This window comes from Suillus discolor, assembly GCF_016758755.1.
Source record: "Suillus discolor strain FC423 chromosome Unknown F5147scaffold_24, whole genome shotgun sequence".
Lineage (NCBI taxonomy): Eukaryota > Fungi > Basidiomycota > Agaricomycetes > Boletales > Suillaceae > Suillus > Suillus discolor.
In genome coordinates this window covers 530,858-549,824 of record NW_024541271.1, presented here as the reverse complement: position 1 = coordinate 549,824, position 18,967 = coordinate 530,858, and the positions used below count along the sequence as shown (strand labels likewise).

Sequence of the window (18,967 nt, the reverse complement as noted above, 5' to 3'; positions counted from 1 at the left end):
GTCCACTTCCACCACTGTCAACCAGCCACAACCGTGTATACATATCACGCCATACAATTAATGTGTGGACAGCGCCAGTCTCATTGACCTTGCATGGTCTTTTTTATGGCCACATACGCCTTGTAAATGAGGTGCTTTATTGCGTTATCTCATTCTTCTTCATTGCCGATAGAAGTGAACTAATAATTGACGTCAATCCACTATAGCAAAACTTCCTTGTGACATCACCTATATAACATCTAGCGTACCAGCAATCTTCCAGTCCCTCAATCCCCCAATTTTCTCCTCTATCACCATGTCTGGAACGCTCGCTCTGACGGAAACACCAATCAAAGGTTACGCCCACTACTACACGTCTCCAGAAGCCTCCCAGCTCGCCGCAGGAGGAAAAGACATGCCTCTAAACCTATCTTTTGAAATTGCAGAAGACGATGAGGGTATTTTTATCTCAAAGGCAGCTGCGGTTTGGCAGGGTGCTATTCCTAAGAGAGCGATGGTTCCGCTTCCTGCTCGAGCACGTGCGATGCATGCAGGCACTACTAGCTATGTTCATGGTCATGCCGTCGCTCCTCCGGTCGATCCTATTTCCTGCGATGGCAATACGTCACACCACATGCAAATATGCAATGACGAAGTGGCGCAAGACGCCTCCGACGTATTTCAGAGTATCTCGGCGACACCGGGTCTTCGGTCATGGAGTTTTGAGGTACGTCGGCTTTTTTTGTCGACGTTGCTTACATCATTGATCATCTATTCGTCTAGGAACTCCGTACAGAATGCTATTCGCAATCTCGTCTTGCTACTGGCGTTGCTCCTAGAGCAGTCCCTCTTGGCGCGCCGTCCTGGATGATTATTCCCCCAGCTTTCACTCCCTACAAAGCGATGACTTAGTTTAGATGCTTCCAGTTGTGCGATAACCATGTATGGTAGTTCGATCTTGAGTGTGTAAAAGGTTATAATGTGTAGTACTATGTAGACAATATAGTTATCCATCGCTCTATTCTGTTATATATTCATGCGTAGATAACTTAACTCAACCTCCCTATCAAAGAAAGATCACGCCATCTCTTCCGCGGCGTTAGCATATGCTTCGTCTGATTGGATCCTTCTTTCGAAATACCTCCGTCCCTCATGCAGCACGAAAGACGTTGCAGCTATGAGTAAGATGGTCAAGATGTCCTCCCAACGAAGAGCATCTGTCTGGAAGATCGCTTGCATAAAGGGAACATAAATGAGCGCTAGCTGGACGAGGAATGATATCGATACGGTTGTCACGAGCATCTTGTTTTGCATCAAGCCACATCCGAGACCGCGGTTCTGCACTGCAGACACGAGGTCAAGGAAGACGAAGCACGTGAAAGTCTATTCAACACGTGAGTTGTGGCAAGTAGAATCCAAGAGTTTAAGAACCGACCATGGTTTGTTCCCGCCTCGATACAAGATCATCACCCAACGCAGTGGTATAAATAAAAGATGTTCCGCAGACAATGGTAGCAGCCGAGAAAAGGACGCGATATAACAGGCGTTTCGTTATTATTGGTTCGTTTTTCTTCCGTGGAGGTCTTCGCATGACTGCTGGATCTACTGGGTCGACACCTAACGATTGACTTGGAGGTCCTGGTACCTACTCAGACATTTGCTATTCGAGGGCGATCCAGAGAACGTACCGTCCATCAAAATATTAATAAAAAGAATCTGCATGGCGTTGAGCGGGTTACTGAACCCAAGCAAGGTACTAAGTGTAATGAGCGTCAATGCAGCAGCAGCAGTGCTGAGCTGGAAAGACAAGAAGTTTTGGATGTTGTGAAAGATCGATTTGCCTTTAGAACCGCTTAGTTAGTTACGCGACCATGATTTAAAGAACAGATCGCTTACCTTCCTCGACAGCAGGTAATATCGTACTGAAATTGTCATCCACAAGGATAGCATCAGCGGCTTCCTTCGCAACGTCGGTACCACTTTTCCCCATCGACACACCGATGTCTGCCATTTTAAGCGCTGGCGCATCATTGACTAGCGAAACGGCCGAAGAGAAAGCAGGCAAAATTATATAAGCTTAGCCATGGCATGATATAGACAGCACTCACCCCCGTCTCCAGTCATAGCCACAACAGCTCCACGAGCTTGAAAGGCTTCGACAATTGACATTTTGTGTCGCGGTGTCGTCCGCGCGAACACGCTCACGCTGCCTACCCGCTCGATGAGCTGTGACCGGCTCATCTGGTCGAGATCCTTTCCAGTCAAGCAATATTTGCGGAGCTGGCTATCGTGAGCGTGTGTAGGACCAACGCGGAGCCCCAGCTTTTGGGCGATAGCCAAGGCTGTCTGCTCAGCATCCCCGGTGATCATAACAACTTGTACCCCGCCGTTCTGGAGCAAGCCGATAGCATCTGCGACTCCCTTACGTGGGGGATCAAACATGGCCTGAAACCCAACAAAGACTAGATTGGTCTTGTCCTCATCAGGCACTGGGGTCCGCGACACCGAGTGGGCGGCACGGTGCTGCGGTTGTGTAGAATCCTGACGTGGAGAATCGACAGATCCGTATCCATACGCCATGGCAATTACTCGAAGGCCCCGCGATGCTGTTGCTTGAGCGTTGTTCAGTATGACGTTGCGCGTGTTAGCGTCTAAGGTAGGTGTTGAGCCGTCCGTAATAAAGTAGTACTTGCAACGATCCAAGATGGCGTCAATGGATCCCTTGACGTAGTACATTTCGCTAGGAGAACCTGAATAGATAGTTGTGGAGTAGGAGTGAACACCGCTGACGGCCATGTACTTTTGTTCCGAGTTGAATGGTTTTTCCGAAAGGCGGGTGAAGGACTTAAACCGATTTCAGTATAAAACACTGACGACGCCGTTGCTGTAAACCTACCTGTCGTTGATCTGGCATATCGAATGAAGACAGAACATTCATCAACGCCACGTCGGTCGATTGTCCAACGTATTTGCCCTCGCCATCCTTGGACATCGAAGAATTGTTGCACAAAGAGCCGATTTCCAGAAGCTTCCTAACTGCTGTAGATATTGTTGGCCGAGGGTCATCAACATGAATATTCTCATCAACGACATATATCTCTGTGACTGTTTGTTCATTCTTTGTCAAGGTGCCTGTAACATCAATTGTAACAAAAGATAAGGATAATGCAGTTATTGACTGACCGGTCTTGTCAGAGCAAATGACAGAAATACAGCCCAGGGCTTCGACAGAATGAAGTTTTTTTACGATGGCCTTTCTCTTCGACATCCTCAACACGCCAAGAGCTAATGTGACAGTCGTGACGATAGGGAGGCCCTCTGGAATAGCTGCTACCGCAAGAGATACTGCATGCAAAGTTAAACGAGCAAAGGTGTCGTCAATGGAATCAACTACCTCCAATGGTAAACATGTCCAGCCAGGGCCGTTGCTGCCACATGCCGATGAGGCAAATGACCCCAATAATGCCGAAGGATAAAATCGACAACTTCTTGGCTAGCTCATCCATGCTTAATTGAAGAGGTGTACGTTTTTCCTCGACCTGTTTGGAACTAAGTATGTTCATAATCAAAAGCTCAAAAGACACCTACATCTTGCATCATGGAAAAGATCACACCAAACTCTGTTTGAGTACCAGTCGCGATCACGACACCCATGCCACGACCTTAAGGTAGTGTGGGGTTTAAGCACACGAATCCCACTCTTAGTATTCACTCACCGTTCCGAACCAAAGTTCCCATGTATCCAATGCATGACCGTTCAGCTAACGCGATATCTCCCAAGTCCTCTGGGCTACCCGAAGCAGTTGTGGACGTAGAAACTTGAGAGACGCAAGGATCTGAATCCTTTCGACGTGCATTGGTCTCACCAGTGAGACTACTCTCGTCAATTTCGAGGTCTACTGCCTTGATGATACGCATGTCCGCGGGAACACGGTCTCCCGATGAGAGCGCAACAATATCCCCGGGAACCAGCTCATTGGCCAGAATGTGAATATCACATTGATCACTGTGAACATTTGTAAACGTTGAGATAATAGAGTATTTGACAGAATATTTGTGCCGCACCGAATCACGTGGCAGTGGTGTGGCACGAGCTTGTTAAGCGCTTCCAGGCTTTTTTCCGAGCGCTGTTCCTGCACAAAGCCAACTAGAGAAAATGAGATACTTCCATTATATTCTGCAGATGCTCACCAGTCAATACTATTAGCACTGCCACCGTGATACTGACTGCATCATCGACGTTTCCCATGACCGCACTAATCACAGCGCTGCCACATAGGAGTAGGATGAGCGGGCTCTCGTAAATGGTCTTAGCAAACTTGAGTAGAGCTGGCTCAGGCATGGATACGGAGAATTCATTGTATCCATGGACATCTTGCAGCGCTAGAATTGACGAACTAGGAAGACCAGAGACTGCTGACGTTTTGAAGTGTGCTAGAGTGTCCTAAAAAGGCAATTTGTGTCAGTACATTGATACCCGACACCGGAGCCGCCGCCCGTTTCGAGAAATCCTTTTAGGGGATTACGAGAAGATAAAAATAGCGTGATCAGAAATCTACCCTTCCATCCTGGATTTCTAGAAACATTGTGGACACAGTGGAGGCAGTGCGGGACACGCACACAAGATGAGCAAATTTTGAAAGGAAAATACTCGCCTCAATTGTCCAATGAGCAAAACGTGCAGAAGGAGTGTCCCTTTTGTCTCGATCCTCTCGAAGTCTCGAGTGCTGGCTGACCCGCTCTCCCAGCTCATAACGTGTTTCCGCAGCACTATCCGAGAGTTGGCGTCCAAGGACACCCTTTACCTTTTGCCAGAGTGATGGTAGTCCCTCGCTAGAAGTAATGCCACTGAAATCCGGATGAAGAATAGGGCCTTCAAGATGATGTCTCCTAAGGGTTGTGCTATACGCAAAGTGGGTAGCAGCACCTGGTGTAGGTTGTGGTTCACCACTCTGTATAGTGGACACAGACGGGAAATAGCTCGAAGCGGGGGGAGAAGGGCTTCGTTGGTGTGGATATGAGTATGCCTGGGGTGCTGGAGCAGACGAGACCGGTAATATTGAATGAGCAGATGTAGACACGACGGAGGACTCCGGAATGACAGAAAGCTCGCTGGCGGTTCGCGCTGGAGCTGGAGGTAGCCATTAGGGATGAGCGTTTGCCCAGTGCACCTGAGAGACTGCCGTGACGGCGTGATTTGGACATCTTGCTCGTTAGCACGAGAAATATCCTTTCTGTCAGTGTTTGGCGCGCGCAACGTGCTTCCGAAGATCTGCAAGCTTTGTAACTCGGCCGTGTGACTTAATAGACAGGATCCCGGCATGAGCAAAAGGAGAATAATTTTCGCTTATCAGAAATAAGTTTGATGCTTACAGTGAGCTTACGGCGTTGATGATGGGGCAACACTATTGGTGGAACAGACAGGACAATGTAAACCAAGACGAGAAGTGTCCTGAGCTACACCAAATATGGCCTGGGTTTTGACTTGTAGATGCCGGCGGCCACGTGTTTCCTTTTTGGGTTGCTTCAGAATTAAACAAACGCCCGATCGACCAAGCATGCACGGGCATGTTTACAAGGGCTCTTGGTTCGTTCAAAGGAAGGGAGTGCTTGGCCACAATATTTTCATTAATATCAACATTTACCGGAATTAATTCAAACCACTCCGTTCGGGCCCACCAAGCGTCAGATCGTGATCAAGGAGCAGGGCCGCACTGGACTGGGCAAGTCACCGGGTCAACCGATAACCTGCCCACCACCTTGGAACCATCTTGATTCTTGAGACCATATACGACAGCCACCAGTACGGCATAACATCTTGAGATGGTCGAGATCCCACACGACCATAGCCCAGTCTATGACCCAATCATATCGCTTCTCTTCGTCTTCCCTGCCACGGCAAGCGAGCGCCAATCACCCAAGACTTGCTCTGGCATTCCGAGTCGGGTCACAATATTGACCTCACTCACCCATCACAGGAGCCGGCCAATCAGACACGCACTTCGATTCACGGGTCAGCAACTCGTGCTCGAACATAGTATCTGGAAGATTTGTTCAGAAGAACACCGATAACCTCAGTGAGTACGTATACAAAGAACAACTTCGATAAAATTGTGCTAGAATCAGGGAAGAGGTGTGTTCTATGTGAAATAACATGATACACCATTGACACAGATGCAGGCCTTGTGAGTTCATCGTTTACGTTTGGAGTGTGTACCAGGACACGTAAGTTCATGCTTCGTCTTCGCGTACTTGCGCGTGAATTCTCTTTCACAGCGAGTGCATATAGCCCTGACTTTGCGGAGATGAATGTTGTCCACATGGCGAGTGTGGCTATCTTTCTTGAGAATACTTGAGCATCCGGGCCACGTACACTTCACTTTCTCCTGACCGCCGAGCACGATGGAGAGACACAAATGTGGGATAACGTCTGGCTGAAAAACTGGATGTGGTCAGCCTCTCTGTGGCATGCCCATCTGCGAATGACTGGAAGGGCGGTACGATGTGGTTCATGGAACCGGCGACCATTAGATCTGGGCGTCGTATATGGTAAACGCTTGAAGTGAAAGACTGCGGAAATAGCGAATTCTACCTGGGGAAAGTTGTCCAACAGGAGGATCTGCCATGACATTGACGACCCCGACAGATTCTTGCAACAGAGGACCGTACTCTTGGGGTGTTGCCAACGACGGCGAAATAGTATCGGAATCATTGTCTGCTGCAGCATGAAGCCAGGCACTATAGATGACTTGCAAGTTCATGATGTTATCCATGTTAAATTTCGCGGGTAATGACGTGAGCGCAAAGAATCAGTGAAGTAGATGATGCTTAGCTGCGTGGGTCTGCGTCATATCATAAGTTAAGGGCTCTTTTATCTTGAGGATTGACTATCAAAGAATATGAGTTTGTCTGATATGCATACTAGTACACGCGAACTTTGTTTCAAAAGATCCAAGTTCGGAGCTGGACTTCCTACCCTCACACAGCTCGTTATAGATATCAGACTATTACCCCGATGATGCATCAACGTTCACCGAACGTTCTGTGGTGGGGTGGCACTCTGGCGTTACCTGCTATCTAAAAATGTATTCATCGCGCGGCACGGGTGTGCGGGTCTGAGTCACCCGGTCACCGTGACGGTGAGGCGGTAGTGTGTAACCAATTCTAGAATCGACACCCACACCAACCCGTCATACGCGGAATATGTGGATGCGCCACGGGCACTTGCCAAGAATTCCGTTGACTGATGTCCATGCGAAGGGATTGCCGATGGCGGACGGCAAACTAAGAGATCTGGTTTGGGTTGGTGAGGCAGGTACCGAACCGCCGCGTGCCAACTCAGGTCTCTGCCGCCGACTCCGAGTCATGTGTCTTGGCTTGTAGACTGGGTAGCGCTCGCCGCTCGGAGACTGTATCCTACTATCGCGGTGCGCAGAATTAAAAAAACCCGTTCATGTTACTTCGGAGCTTGTTTGGTATGGAAGTGACGAGTTCGTGTGCGAACTTTTCCAAGCGAAGGAAATGAAGACAGGCGAGGACGCAGGTTACTCTTAGAAGGGATCGTCTTCATTCTTCTATAAAGGTCCGTATAGGGGAAACTAAGGTTACTCCGACGATGGGCACAAAGCAAACGTCGAGTAGCGCGTTCTGAAGTACGGATGCATGTGGTGGACATTTGAAAATAGATGATGCCGACAACTTGAAGCTCTTGCAATCGAGTGGTCGAACGATCGAAGGTATAAAACATGGTCTTCAAGGTCGACAATAATACACTGGTGGCGTATTGATTGAATGTGTTCGATGCTGGAGCGAGCGACGACTGGAAGTTGTGCTGCTAGTAGTACCATTAATCGGCCTCAAGTACGCGTGATCTGAAGGAGTGATATTGTAAAGGGGCAAGAACCTTTTGCGATGTGCATGTCTTGTTCCAGGAGAACACGAGAGAAAATTATTTCGTTTGTTTCAGGGACGTTTGAGTTGCATTCGAGCGAACTTGAAGTCGATGGTTCGTTGCTGCATTTATAAAGAATTATTTACAGGTATGACTCAGTAAGGCAAATGTAGAAATAACGTTAATATTACTTTGTTATCATACTAGAATACTAGTATGCAAATCTGTCTATTAGAGAGAAAGTCAAGGGAGAGTCGGGTTCAGGCATGTATATGACCGGTAACCGGTGAACGTTTGAACGTTAACCCACGACTACAACACATGTATCGAATCACAAATACTTATCAACGCTGTCCATGTAGCATAAAATTATCGTTCGCTTCAGATATGTCCGCATTAAATTAATTGATGTGATAACTCGACCCCTTGACAAACGTTCACTTCCTGCGCTTCTGGACCTCTTTCAACCGTCGCAACACCATGCCTGCAGGATTTCACACGTTCGAAATGCCTCGCAGAGGCATCATCGCGAGATAACCTGATACAACATACCGAGCAGCACCATTTCATCTTGAGATGGGTGACGATGACATGTCGGACGACGTTCTCTCTTTTCATTATCTTTCCACAGCCATCCCAGTGGCAAGGGACCTGCCTCTGACTGTGTTCCGCGTGAGCCCTGTGCCACCTCTGTATATGCCTTGCCAATCGTATACGATCGCCCATGACGTGCATACCACATTCCTGCCCGTTGTGCGTCCAGCGACAGAGATAAGTGATAACGAGACCGCCATTGATACTCCTAGTCTCCTTGACGTCTTCTTCATCAAGGACAATCCCGTTGCAGAGCAGAGCTTTTGCGGGCCGGTCGACATAACTCGACCACGAGGCTCTGCGTTTCTGACGCGGTGATTGGGAAGCAGGTTCATAGCCAGCTGACCCCGTACCAGGAGTCTGTGGACCTATTGCAGCGGTTTCATTATGCCGAGAGACTAAACCTTGAGGTGTGCTTTCATGTCGAAGAGCCGGTGGCGTCGGTCTCGAGTGGAGTGAAGGAGATTGAAACGCAGCGCTCGCGGAGCTGCCTACAGCCTCTACTTGAGGATACCACGAGCTATTGGGTGGTACTTGCGCCGGGGATTGTGGACTTCCTTGCAGCATTGCAGTCCTGCGGTCTTCATGCAAGACTTCTAATGAATGGAAGGTCCCACTATGGACCGGTCCATGCACAGGCCACATGAAAGAGCTGCTAGCTACCATGTGGGAAAGAGGTGAATGAATTGGTTGATATGAATTGTGAGCAGATGTCTCGAGTTCCGGAGGTAGAGTTGCAGAGGCACTGGTCAACCAGGCACCGTCAGTAGTCTGAGAAACCGTGATTGTTGACACCACATTGCCAGGGGAAGTCACTGGCAAGCTATCATCATTGTGCCTCGATGCGTCATAATCAATGAATGGGTCGCCCTGAAAATTCTGATGGCTTCTCGCGAGAAAAGGATCATCAGATGGTATTATCCCAGTTCCACTGTTTTGTTCATGAGAGACGCATAAACAAAGAGGAATCCTTCTACTCACGGTGCAGTAGCCTCATTTGTGTAGGACAAGGTGGGGCTAAACAACAGTAACAGTGATCAGCTGGGGAACTAGCCAAACAGCAAAGAGACCTAGCGTACAATGACCATGGTGGTCCAACACTGAAAATGGGCGAAGATCTTGGAGGAGTCAGAGACGTTGTTTCCTGCCTGGGTAAGAAATTAAAGGGTTTCCGACCGCTGTCACGATGCATGATGAGCAACTCAAGGAGATGATAAATAACTAGGCAATGAAGACGTACTAGGAATCAGAGAAAGGTCCCTCTTTGAAAGACATGGGAGTAGAAGCGTAGCCTTGGTTTTCAAAATACCGCTAATAAGGAGTACTTGTGAGCCAGCATGAGCCAAAGCGGCAAAGAAGGAGCGCTTTATACTTGTAAGGATGTGGTTTCTAGGCCACACTCTGCAATGTGTGAAATGTCAAAAAAGCACTATTTGGTCCATTGTGTATATACTTTCACTTCCTGTACGGAAATGGAGGTTCATGTATTATGTTTCCACTAGTAGTGCGGCCATTTGACAAACACTCGGGCGGTCCTGTTGTAAAGATATGAATCGACTTTCAATAAAATGGAGCTGTAACCAATGTAATCCGTAGTGCGCCTGCGAGCGATCGGTGTATAAAGTTTGTTCATGGTGAATAGAAAAATGTGACGCACAGGAGGTTCATAACGGCCATTTCAAGCTGGCTGACATGCCATAAATATGAAATTCGAGGTCTGCGCGCGATCACGTTAAAGCCGAGGCGCAATGCCCCCCCACGTGGCAACATGTACATGTGTCCGGCTCGTGCTACCCCAGAAATCGACCTGATGATGATAGGCAGCACAGCAAGACGTACACGATTTAGGAGGTCCTGATGGCCATTCTTGAGAAGCACTGAATTTACAGGAGAACAAGATATGGAAGAAGTGGCCAAGCGCCTGCCGATATGACAGCGTCCGAGCACTGTAACGTCCAAATGAGATGAAGCGGGAATAAGACTAGTCCTTCGCGTAGAGTGCCGAGCTTGCACGAAAAAAATAATAATAATTAGGTAGATGCTGGTGGACGGCCCTTTTAAAATCATGAACGTTGTTTGGCAAAAGCTTCTGATCCAAACAACCGCAATTAGATTGTGGCTGAAATATTCTCACGCTACTCGATCCACTTTGTTCAGTGAGTGAACGAGTTTAGATCTTTTGTCGAAAACCCATGGCCTCAAATCAAGCTCGGAGGAGTCGAAGCCGATCTAGAAGTCAAGATAGAAACACTCATGACAGGAGAACTACGAGGAACAGAGAGTCCTTTATAGCAGACAGTGGTCATAGCCGACGTTTAGGAACGGATACCGAAAGAGACGCACCTCGTCGGTCTCGATCCCCTCTTCGCTCACGTAGGCGCTCAAGATCACGGTCTCGCAGCCCCAGACGTAATCGCCAACGGCCAAGGTCTCGGTCCCGCTCCCGTGGTCCCGAGCGCTCACACTCTAGGGAAAGGCATGAACGTCCTAAAGGAAAGCACAGGCACAAGCGTTCACGCTCTCGTTCAAGCTCTGTATCAAGTTTGTCTGACACTGATTCGGAGCGAAGACGTCGTAAGAAGAAAGACAAGCACCGCAGTCGTGAGGAGAAGAGGGAAAGAAAAAGAGAAAAGAAAGAAAAGAAAGTGAGTAGTCCTAAGAATTATAACCATCAGCGAACCCGTTTTTCGCAGAAGAAAAGGCATGGGACTGCCTCTGGTGCTCAGTGGGGTAAATACGGAATTATCAGTGAAACCGAGTCAGTTCAATTGCAACAGCCGCGGCTGTATGGCTAATTTTGTCCCCTAGCTTCTACAACAAGACCCAGGAATTCCGCACGTGGCTTCTGGAAGAGCGCAAAATTAACCCGGAGGCCATATCCAAGGACCAGGAGCGCAAAGAATTCGCTGTTTTTGTTGAAGATTATAATACTGGTGTGTGATTTCAGATAGCTTTTTGCCGATATCGTTTAGCGTTTGGTAGCGACCCTCCCTCACGAAAAATACTACCACATGGAGGCATACGAGCGACGAATGACGTCGTTACGAGCCGGCGAGTTCGTTCCACCGGCAGAAGACTCCTATGATCCTGAGGCTGATATACGGGCTCACTCTTTACGACACAAGAGAGCGCCCACCGAACACGAAAGTTATCTAAGCAAGGAAGAGCTTATGGAGTTGAGGAAAGTTCAGAGCGAGAGAGTTGAGGTAAGTTGTTTGCAATATAGACAATGCTAAGATATCAATATCACATTCGTTAGGTTGGGAAGATGAAACTCTTGGGTATGGAAGTGAAACAAAATTTCGGAGTCAGGATGGATAGAACCATGTTCGATGATTGATTGGTATTAGTTAGAGGCTATCCTAACTCTAAAGTTTCAATACAATGTGTACATCTTTACTGTATCTTGCAAAAAGTCGGACATTCGCGGACAAGAAGTTATGAGGTGGTCACGGTTGCTTGTACGACATACCGGAATAGCCGGTTTACTTACGTATGCAGAGGTAGCTTGTACGGGTACCGCACCTGTGACGCCCATCCTTTGCTTCTCATCATGGTCGACATAGTTGTTCTCGGTGCGACAGGTATGGTTACACATGTTATTATTCACCAGCAGCTAACTAGTGGTCTTCAAGGCTATACTGGTCGTCTCATAGCTCAGTACCTTGCCACGCATCCGCAGCGTTCATCTTTCACGTTTGGTCTTGCTGCACGGTCGCAGCCAGCACTCGAGAAAGTTTTGAAAGGACTCAACCTCTCGAAAGACGATGTACCTGCATTCATCATGGACGTTACGAATTCCAGTGACGTGGTTGCTGTGGTACAACAGGCCAAGGTTGTCATTAACACCATTGGTCCATACTGGCGGTTGGGAACTTCTGTTGTCCGAGCTTGTGTACATCATGGGAAACATTATGTGGACTTGACTGGCGAGGTTCACTGGATAAAGGATATTATCTTTGAGTATGTGGAAGCCTATGTTGATTTTGAGAAGTACCAACTTGACCGCTTCTAGACTCGATTACGCAGCTGTCAAGTCGGGTTCAATCGTGGTCCCTTGCTGCGGGTTGGACTCAGTACCTTCTGATATTCTTGCATTCGTCGCGAACAAGACACTGAAATCCTTCGGTGGGCCGTCTACCACAATCGACCTCTCCACCTCGGCGTGGAAGATTGGTGGTGCTTCTATTTCAGGAGGCACTTTCTCCACAATCCTCGCTACATTGGAAGAAGTTCCAAAGCGCAAACTGCTCGCGTTAAGGCAGAATTTTGCATTGAGCCCAGGTTTATCTCGCCGCATTGAAGGATGCGATGGTAGCTGACTTAATGTTGTTTATTAGTGGAAGGAACCCATCCTGCTCGACCCCGTATGCTTTATACCTTGCCGTACTCCGATCGACCCGTCTACGGGGCGTGGTATTTCATGGCAATCACCAATTATCAGGTCGTGCAGCGCTCGTGGGGTCTGTATGAGCTCGCACGCCGTCTCAACCATCATAATGCGACCGCTGTCGCTCCATTCTCCTACGGTCCGAACTTCAAGTATGAGGAGTTCGTGATTCTGCCAAGTGCACTATATGCAATGATATATTCAATCGTATTTGCTGCGATAGCAGCATTGCTCGTTTGCTGCCAGCCTGTTCGTTATCTTCTCCTTGTCCTTGTGGCAGAGGAAATGACTGTGTGTGGATGACTTTAACAGGCAAGATGGTTGGCTCGCAGAATAATGCCCGGTCCCGGTGAAGGCCCGTCTGAGAAGTGAGTGCAATCGAATCTATTGATCTCACAACTCATGTCATGCCACACGCAGACAACTACGGAGTGGCTCTGTTGAAATTACTAACATCACTACGTCCAGTCCCAACTCACAAGGGGAAAAAATCGTTGTACGAAGTATTTTCCAGGGGCGAGGTGACCCTGGATACTTCTTATCATCCAGTAAGCTCTATTTATACTTCCAGCAAACCATCAATCAAGTATTCATTTAATTTTTCAGTAATGATTTCGGAATGCGCACTAGCGCTGGTTTTGGATGGTGCAATCTTACCTCAGATAAGCACAGGTGGCGGCATTTTGACTCCCATGACTGCTTTTGGAGACGCTCTCGTTGAGAGGTTGAGGAGATCAGGACATATCGACATCGAAAGTGAGTTGTTAGTGGGGACAGAGGCACGTAAGACACGTTGAGTATGGACTCTGATGGTTACCTGTACTCTTGAAGTATTACTTGCGTTCCTCATTCTGAAGCATATTTTATTTATTTCTGTCACATCTCCGAATTCACACTTATTTATATAAACTGTGTATAAGTAAGTCATCGCTGCGAGCCAGTCGTCGGAAACCACACGAAACCGCCTGAACCGACAGTTTTGAGTACTAAGCTCCACCTGGAATTGTCAATTCAGCTTAGAGATTGGTTACAGATCTGGGGGCGCCTCTTTACACACTGCCTATGCAAGCTTTCAAATTGCAAACTTGAACGGGTCGAGCCCCGAAGCACATGCGTTACGGTGTCGCTGAGTATAAAAAACTCCGCCTCCTTGCTAGTTAATTTGCAACCTTGGTTGAACGTCCCGATCCCAAGACCCTGTAAAGGATGATCGATAAAAGTTCACCTGGAGCATCAAAACATCAAAACACAAGTTCGATAGATATTGTTGAGATTTAGATCTACAGCGGAAGAATCAACGACGAGTAACTGTAGGACAGAGGAGCCTAGCCGTGAGTTACTTTTAAACACCGCGACTGGAGGTTTGTTTTTCTATACCTGCTTGCCTCGGATGTGTTCTTGTGTTCGGCTCCAACATCATGAACGAACCCTAGCTGACGATCAACCGGTAGTATTGATATTGGGTGTTGGTGCTTACAGTTGATCCTTGAAAGGTTCCTGAGTTTGGGAGAGGGGGAAATGGCGGCGTGCTGATACGCATTTTGGCCCTGATGATGTTCTCATCGACCGTGCGAGACGACACGAAAGGATTGAATAGTAACGGATGTAAATGCCCTTTAGTCAAGAATGATGTAGATTTGATACTTATCCTGGGGTGAACATATGCGCGTTTGAATTCAAGCGACCTCTGAATCATGTGGTGCTATGGAAATGACAACAGTCATCTCGTGCTGAGCACACACATGTCCGCGGGGCATGACCACTCTAGCGAACAGCTTGGTCGTTGTCCTTGTAGTTGCGGAAGGAAAAGGTTTGAATAAAAAAGCTTTATCGCCTTGATCTCCCGTAGTCAGACCTCGATAGAAAAAAGACAATATCCGTTCTTTCTTTTCGAATTATCGCTCATTGGGCGCTAATCGGCCGCTGCAGTGGTCGTGTGCTACTTACAACTCGGAGTCGTTACAAATGAACAAGTCTTCGGCGAGTTTGTTTGTGGACATCGAGCCAATATATAATACACATTGCCAGACATGTAATATGATGACAAAATCTGTTCGAGTCTGCTATTTTTTGGGTCGCATCGATGCTCGGGCCTTTAGCAGGGCGCTTGAGCTTATCGATGGCGTTGGAGCTCTCACGGACCACCGAAACGTAAAGTCGGCTAAGATCTCTCAGTAAAACTACCATCACAGCGTCCGTCCATCTGATGCATTTTTCGCGTTTTCTTTTTGAGCTGTCGTGGGATATCAAAGTGGTAAGTGCTACTTGACCCGCAATTTACGAATGGCAAGCCCGATAAGAAAATGACTCAATTCCATAGACGACGGACCACGAATGATGCCCTTTTCGCGGTTTCTTTTTCATCTGTCGTGGGATATACAAGTAGTAAGTGCCACTTGGCCTGCAATTTATGAATGGCAAGCCCGATAAAATGATGACTCGATCACACAGACGGACTAGGTCACGCTCCTGGCGCGTTGGTAAACTAAGCCGGTCGGCATGCCTGTTTCGGTGATGATTAGTTTGACAACCACCACAAAATGGCCGACCAATGTACCTGGAACCCCGCAGTTAGTGCCAGCCATGGCCGAAAAACCATGACCGCTATCGCGTATGAGATCTGGGACCCTTCCAAGGGCCCAATCGTTACCAACCTCATGTCCCCAGCCTACCAGCTGGCAGGGACAGTGATACATAAAATGCGGGCAATGTTTCGTTCCAGCCAGAACATCCATTCCACATGACGAGTCGACCGATGCACAGATACGATCAGTCCCAGGATATCGACGGGTGGGCTAATTTGCACTGTAAGTAACCATTAGAGGTGTCGAGATTTTTTTCAACAGCAATACACCTATAGCAGACGTCCTGGACACTGTGAATAGTGAAGCGGATAATGACACACTACTTCACTTCATGGAGGAGGTGCGTGCATTGTGGAGACGAGCAATATTTTCAGTTAAATGTTTCCTGCAGGATGAGGGGCTCGCCTTATTTCTCGATAAAAAGTTCGTCCAGAACAAAGAGATTCCACTTGAAGAGGTGTCAGAAGCTGTCCTTCTGCAAGCGTTGGAGGAATATTTGGCAATTCCGCCCATTGAGGCCAGCTCGGGTATTGAGGACCACCCTGAACCCCCAGACGATCCTACGGAAATTGGCGTCCCAGACGGTATGCATAAATGCAGCTGGATGGATGAGGCCACATATAGAGAGTGTCATAAGATTGTACCAGGAGGTCTGCGAGCGATGCTCCTGCATCTGAAAGAGGCGCACAATGTTCATGGTTCAGAGACAACCGAAGTGGAGTGCATGTGGGTTGTACTCAAGTCAGGCTACAAACTCCCATGCGGGAAAAAATTCCAGCGTCGCAATATTCCTCGCCACATAGGGACGCATCTGGGGTTGCGCTTTCCGTGCAAGCAATGCGGAAAAAGCTTTGTGCGCTCAGATCTTCTGAAGAGTCATGAACGTGATAATTGGCACGTGGTCCAAGACACTAATGCAACAAATGCTAAACTGCACAGCTGACCCAGGTGAGCGTTGCGAACATCATGTAAAGCAGTCAAACTTACTCATCGCTGGCCAGGTTTTATCATGTACCAAACGCGCTGCCCCTATAGCATACATGTAATGAATCCCATATGTACCGATGTACCGTTTTTCATCGCTTAAATTTGATGACCTAGGCTGCTAATGATTTCAACATGTGTTTAAAAGTCGGCTTCATCACCCCCAGTGGTTCAATAGACGCGAGAGCGCCGAACTCGTGATAGTCCACAATTACCTGAACCCGAGCAGTAATTTTTGACCACACGAAGTCGGACGACCCGACATACATGAAGAAGCTGAAGTTCAGCCTGCAGCGGCTGAAGGCTGCCTAGTGATACTAAGCTTTTATGAATGGAGACGCGGGTAGAGTCGTAACTGGGCCGCAAGATGTAGGTTTGTGAAGACCGAAGCTCACAGCTGCCAAATACACGGGCTAGAGCCAGGACGTACGTACATCTGACAGCATTGGTTGAGTTTGCCGTTTACTGAGTACCGACGATCGCACCACCGACTCTCGTGATTTGTGTTGAAAGATGTCACAGTGACGTGGACAGTCACATGCCTTGAAATCATTACCATGCATACCGCAGTAACTGTACTAACTGCAGTACCAGTTATGCATGCCTCGTACACGCGTTGGGCGCCATTGTTGCAACGTTGATGACTCGGTGACCATTTATTGGTCGCCCATAGTCTGAAACTTGGATGGCAGTCGAATTCGATGGAGTATGAAGAAAAAAATTGCCGCATTTCATTAACGTTAGTAAGCCTAGTGACGTGCGCCAAGAGCAAAGGGCATAGATTCAATAACTGGAGCTGAGTTGTCACATAGGGCCAATGCCACAGTACTATATGTCGATCTTCAAACCGACGAAAGCAGAAACGACGAATCTTGCATGAAAACGCGGCGTCACGAAATCCGGAGATTCATGCAAGTGTCCGAGTCGAGGAACCAGCTACCATTGACAGTGCCATTCAAGTTGTATGCACAAGTCGTTGCTGGTTCAACTTGAGCTTGAACACCACCATCATCTCGCGGTGATGGCGTATATTGGCAGTCCGCCTCAGCGTGTGTGTATAACGTGTTGTTGTATGTTTAATGTCATCACTGATTATTTGAATGGTCTCCTGCTGCCGCCAAAAGGTACAACATGCGGCCCCTGCTCAGCGCATTAATACCACTAGTATAGCACTGAAGAATGATGGAGTCTCACCCACAAGCCAACGACCGTCAAACACGCCAGACAGTGTCGAGGCCTACGACTTTTCAGATTGGACGGATGTGTAGTCTTGAACAAATGTACGCTGGGTGCGTGACGCACCAGGCCCATCGTCATTGAGGTTCCTAATTCACAACGGAAAGAAGTAGGCATGCTGCACGGATCAGCATATAGGGAAGAATATTCATTGGGTACGTCACGAATGATCACACGGGACTCGATGCCAGTTTGCGGACCTTAGCTGATTCTCCATCTTAGGCGCTCCGGGTTGTTTGCTCTCTTGCACGATCGATCGTATAGCAGCACCAAAAAGGCCCCCACTGCAACGCCAACGGCGCATGCAGTCGTCTGTGTTGCGGATATGCCACGACTCATGCTCCGTGATTAGATGAGCTATAGTCACCCTTGAGATAAAGTGAGAACATAATCAAGACAGCAGGTGACGACCGATTACTGTCAGGCCTGGGTTCGTGCCCACGAGGCACCGGTGAATCTGTAACACCTAGTGAGGCGGTAAAGGCGCAACATAAACTCGAGTGAGCTAGAGGCGCTTTGCTAAGCATCGAATGTCGAGAATGTCGACCGTAATGGAGAATAATCGACATTTCTTCCGGCATCTCGATGGAAGAATCAACCTGGGACTTTTTTGTGATAAAGGATTCATGCCGTGAATGCATTCAAGTTGAGTTATATTTTATGGATGGGAGTTTGTGTAGCTGAATATAGATGTGTCGTTCGATGTCAAAAAGAAGGTCGAGACCTTCAAGTAATCAGGCGCTTATAGGTGAGCTATTCGAATGGGTCGCATACGATGTACTCAACTCAACTCGCATACTGTGCGACACCAAATTGCCTGAATCCCGATGATCTGGTATACTCGACCTCGACGAATGCACCCATTTAGGCCGTGCAAAAAACCTACTAGGCTACGGTACGACACCCAAACACAATTCAAAATGCAAACCCAACACCGTCCTCTCCGCTGCACTGATCGTCCTGGAACTGCAACCGATGATCTGTCTTTCTTGTCTTCTACCTTACTAATCCTTTTTACTAGTTGATGAGGCCAAGGTGGCGGGGGATTCATACCTTATCGGCTGTGCAGGCTACCAGGAGCCTAGTACAAATAGAGCCACATTAATATCGACCCACCTCTTCCACATCCACCTCCCGTGATTACAAGTTGCAGCCTGAAAGCTATCTTAAACCTTTTGCCTCATACTTATTTCTTTACCACCATGCTATTCTATAATACCGAATGGATCAACAGTTGTACGCCTATCAATGCCAACCTTTTGCTCCTCCCATATCTCTCGTTGATGCGCTTCACTTTCAAGAGATTGA

General features: G+C 47.9%; 6 protein-coding genes across 6 annotated transcripts; 3 read left to right on the top strand and 3 right to left on the bottom strand.

The window, feature by feature from the left end:
- The first annotated feature begins 191 nt into the window (after positions 1–191).
- On the top strand, positions 192–974 carry F5147DRAFT_156809 (uncharacterized protein). Its single transcript, XM_041428331.1, has 2 exons — positions 192–706; positions 763–974. Exons 1-2 carry the CDS (start codon positions 296–298, stop codon positions 889–891), a joined length of 540 nt encoding a protein of 179 aa, XP_041293480.1. The 5' UTR covers positions 192–295; the 3' UTR covers positions 892–974.
- Positions 974–5,184, bottom strand: F5147DRAFT_798654 (uncharacterized protein; the record flags this gene model as incomplete). The annotated part of the gene is made up of 15 exons (XM_041443231.1): positions 974–1,362; positions 1,415–1,617; positions 1,668–1,820; positions 1,876–2,013; positions 2,088–2,823; positions 2,876–3,111; positions 3,163–3,324; positions 3,374–3,518; positions 3,568–3,641; positions 3,696–3,985; positions 4,045–4,126; positions 4,171–4,423; positions 4,635–4,727; positions 4,785–5,104; positions 5,151–5,184. The coding sequence occupies 15 exons, from the start codon at positions 5,182–5,184 to the stop codon at positions 1,057–1,059; spliced, it is 3,225 nt and encodes a 1,074-aa protein (XP_041293479.1). The 3' UTR covers positions 974–1,056.
- A 531-nt stretch (positions 5,185–5,715) lies between these two features.
- On the bottom strand, positions 5,716–6,752 carry F5147DRAFT_652474 (uncharacterized protein; the record flags this gene model as incomplete). The annotated part of the gene is made up of 5 exons (XM_041433625.1): positions 5,716–5,869; positions 5,981–6,020; positions 6,232–6,320; positions 6,353–6,512; positions 6,572–6,752. 5 exons carry the CDS (start codon positions 6,750–6,752, stop codon positions 5,716–5,718), a joined length of 624 nt encoding a protein of 207 aa, XP_041293478.1.
- A 1,344-nt stretch (positions 6,753–8,096) lies between these two features.
- F5147DRAFT_156796 (uncharacterized protein) lies at positions 8,097–9,965 on the bottom strand. Its single transcript, XM_041428330.1, has 4 exons — positions 9,705–9,965; positions 9,544–9,642; positions 9,446–9,481; positions 8,097–9,395 (listed from the first exon to the last, which is right to left on the bottom strand). The coding sequence occupies exons 1-4, from the start codon at positions 9,737–9,739 to the stop codon at positions 8,267–8,269; spliced, it is 1,299 nt and encodes a 432-aa protein (XP_041293477.1). The 5' UTR covers positions 9,740–9,965; the 3' UTR covers positions 8,097–8,266.
- Positions 9,966–10,998: 1,033 nt separating this feature from the next.
- F5147DRAFT_524707 (uncharacterized protein) lies at positions 10,999–11,804 on the top strand (the record flags this gene model as incomplete). The annotated part of the gene is made up of 5 exons (XM_041429970.1): positions 10,999–11,109; positions 11,158–11,222; positions 11,273–11,397; positions 11,447–11,670; positions 11,724–11,804. Coding segments are annotated over 5 exons (606 nt in total), but the record flags the coding sequence as incomplete, so codon positions are not given.
- A 153-nt stretch (positions 11,805–11,957) lies between these two features.
- Positions 11,958–13,701, top strand: F5147DRAFT_693151 (Saccharopine dehydrogenase-domain-containing protein). The gene is made up of 7 exons (XM_041437238.1): positions 11,958–12,048; positions 12,100–12,427; positions 12,480–12,748; positions 12,805–13,103; positions 13,167–13,222; positions 13,275–13,402; positions 13,461–13,701. Exons 1-7 carry the CDS (start codon positions 12,018–12,020, stop codon positions 13,649–13,651), a joined length of 1,302 nt encoding a protein of 433 aa, XP_041293475.1. The 5' UTR covers positions 11,958–12,017; the 3' UTR covers positions 13,652–13,701.
- The last annotated feature ends 5,266 nt before the right edge of the window (positions 13,702–18,967 follow it).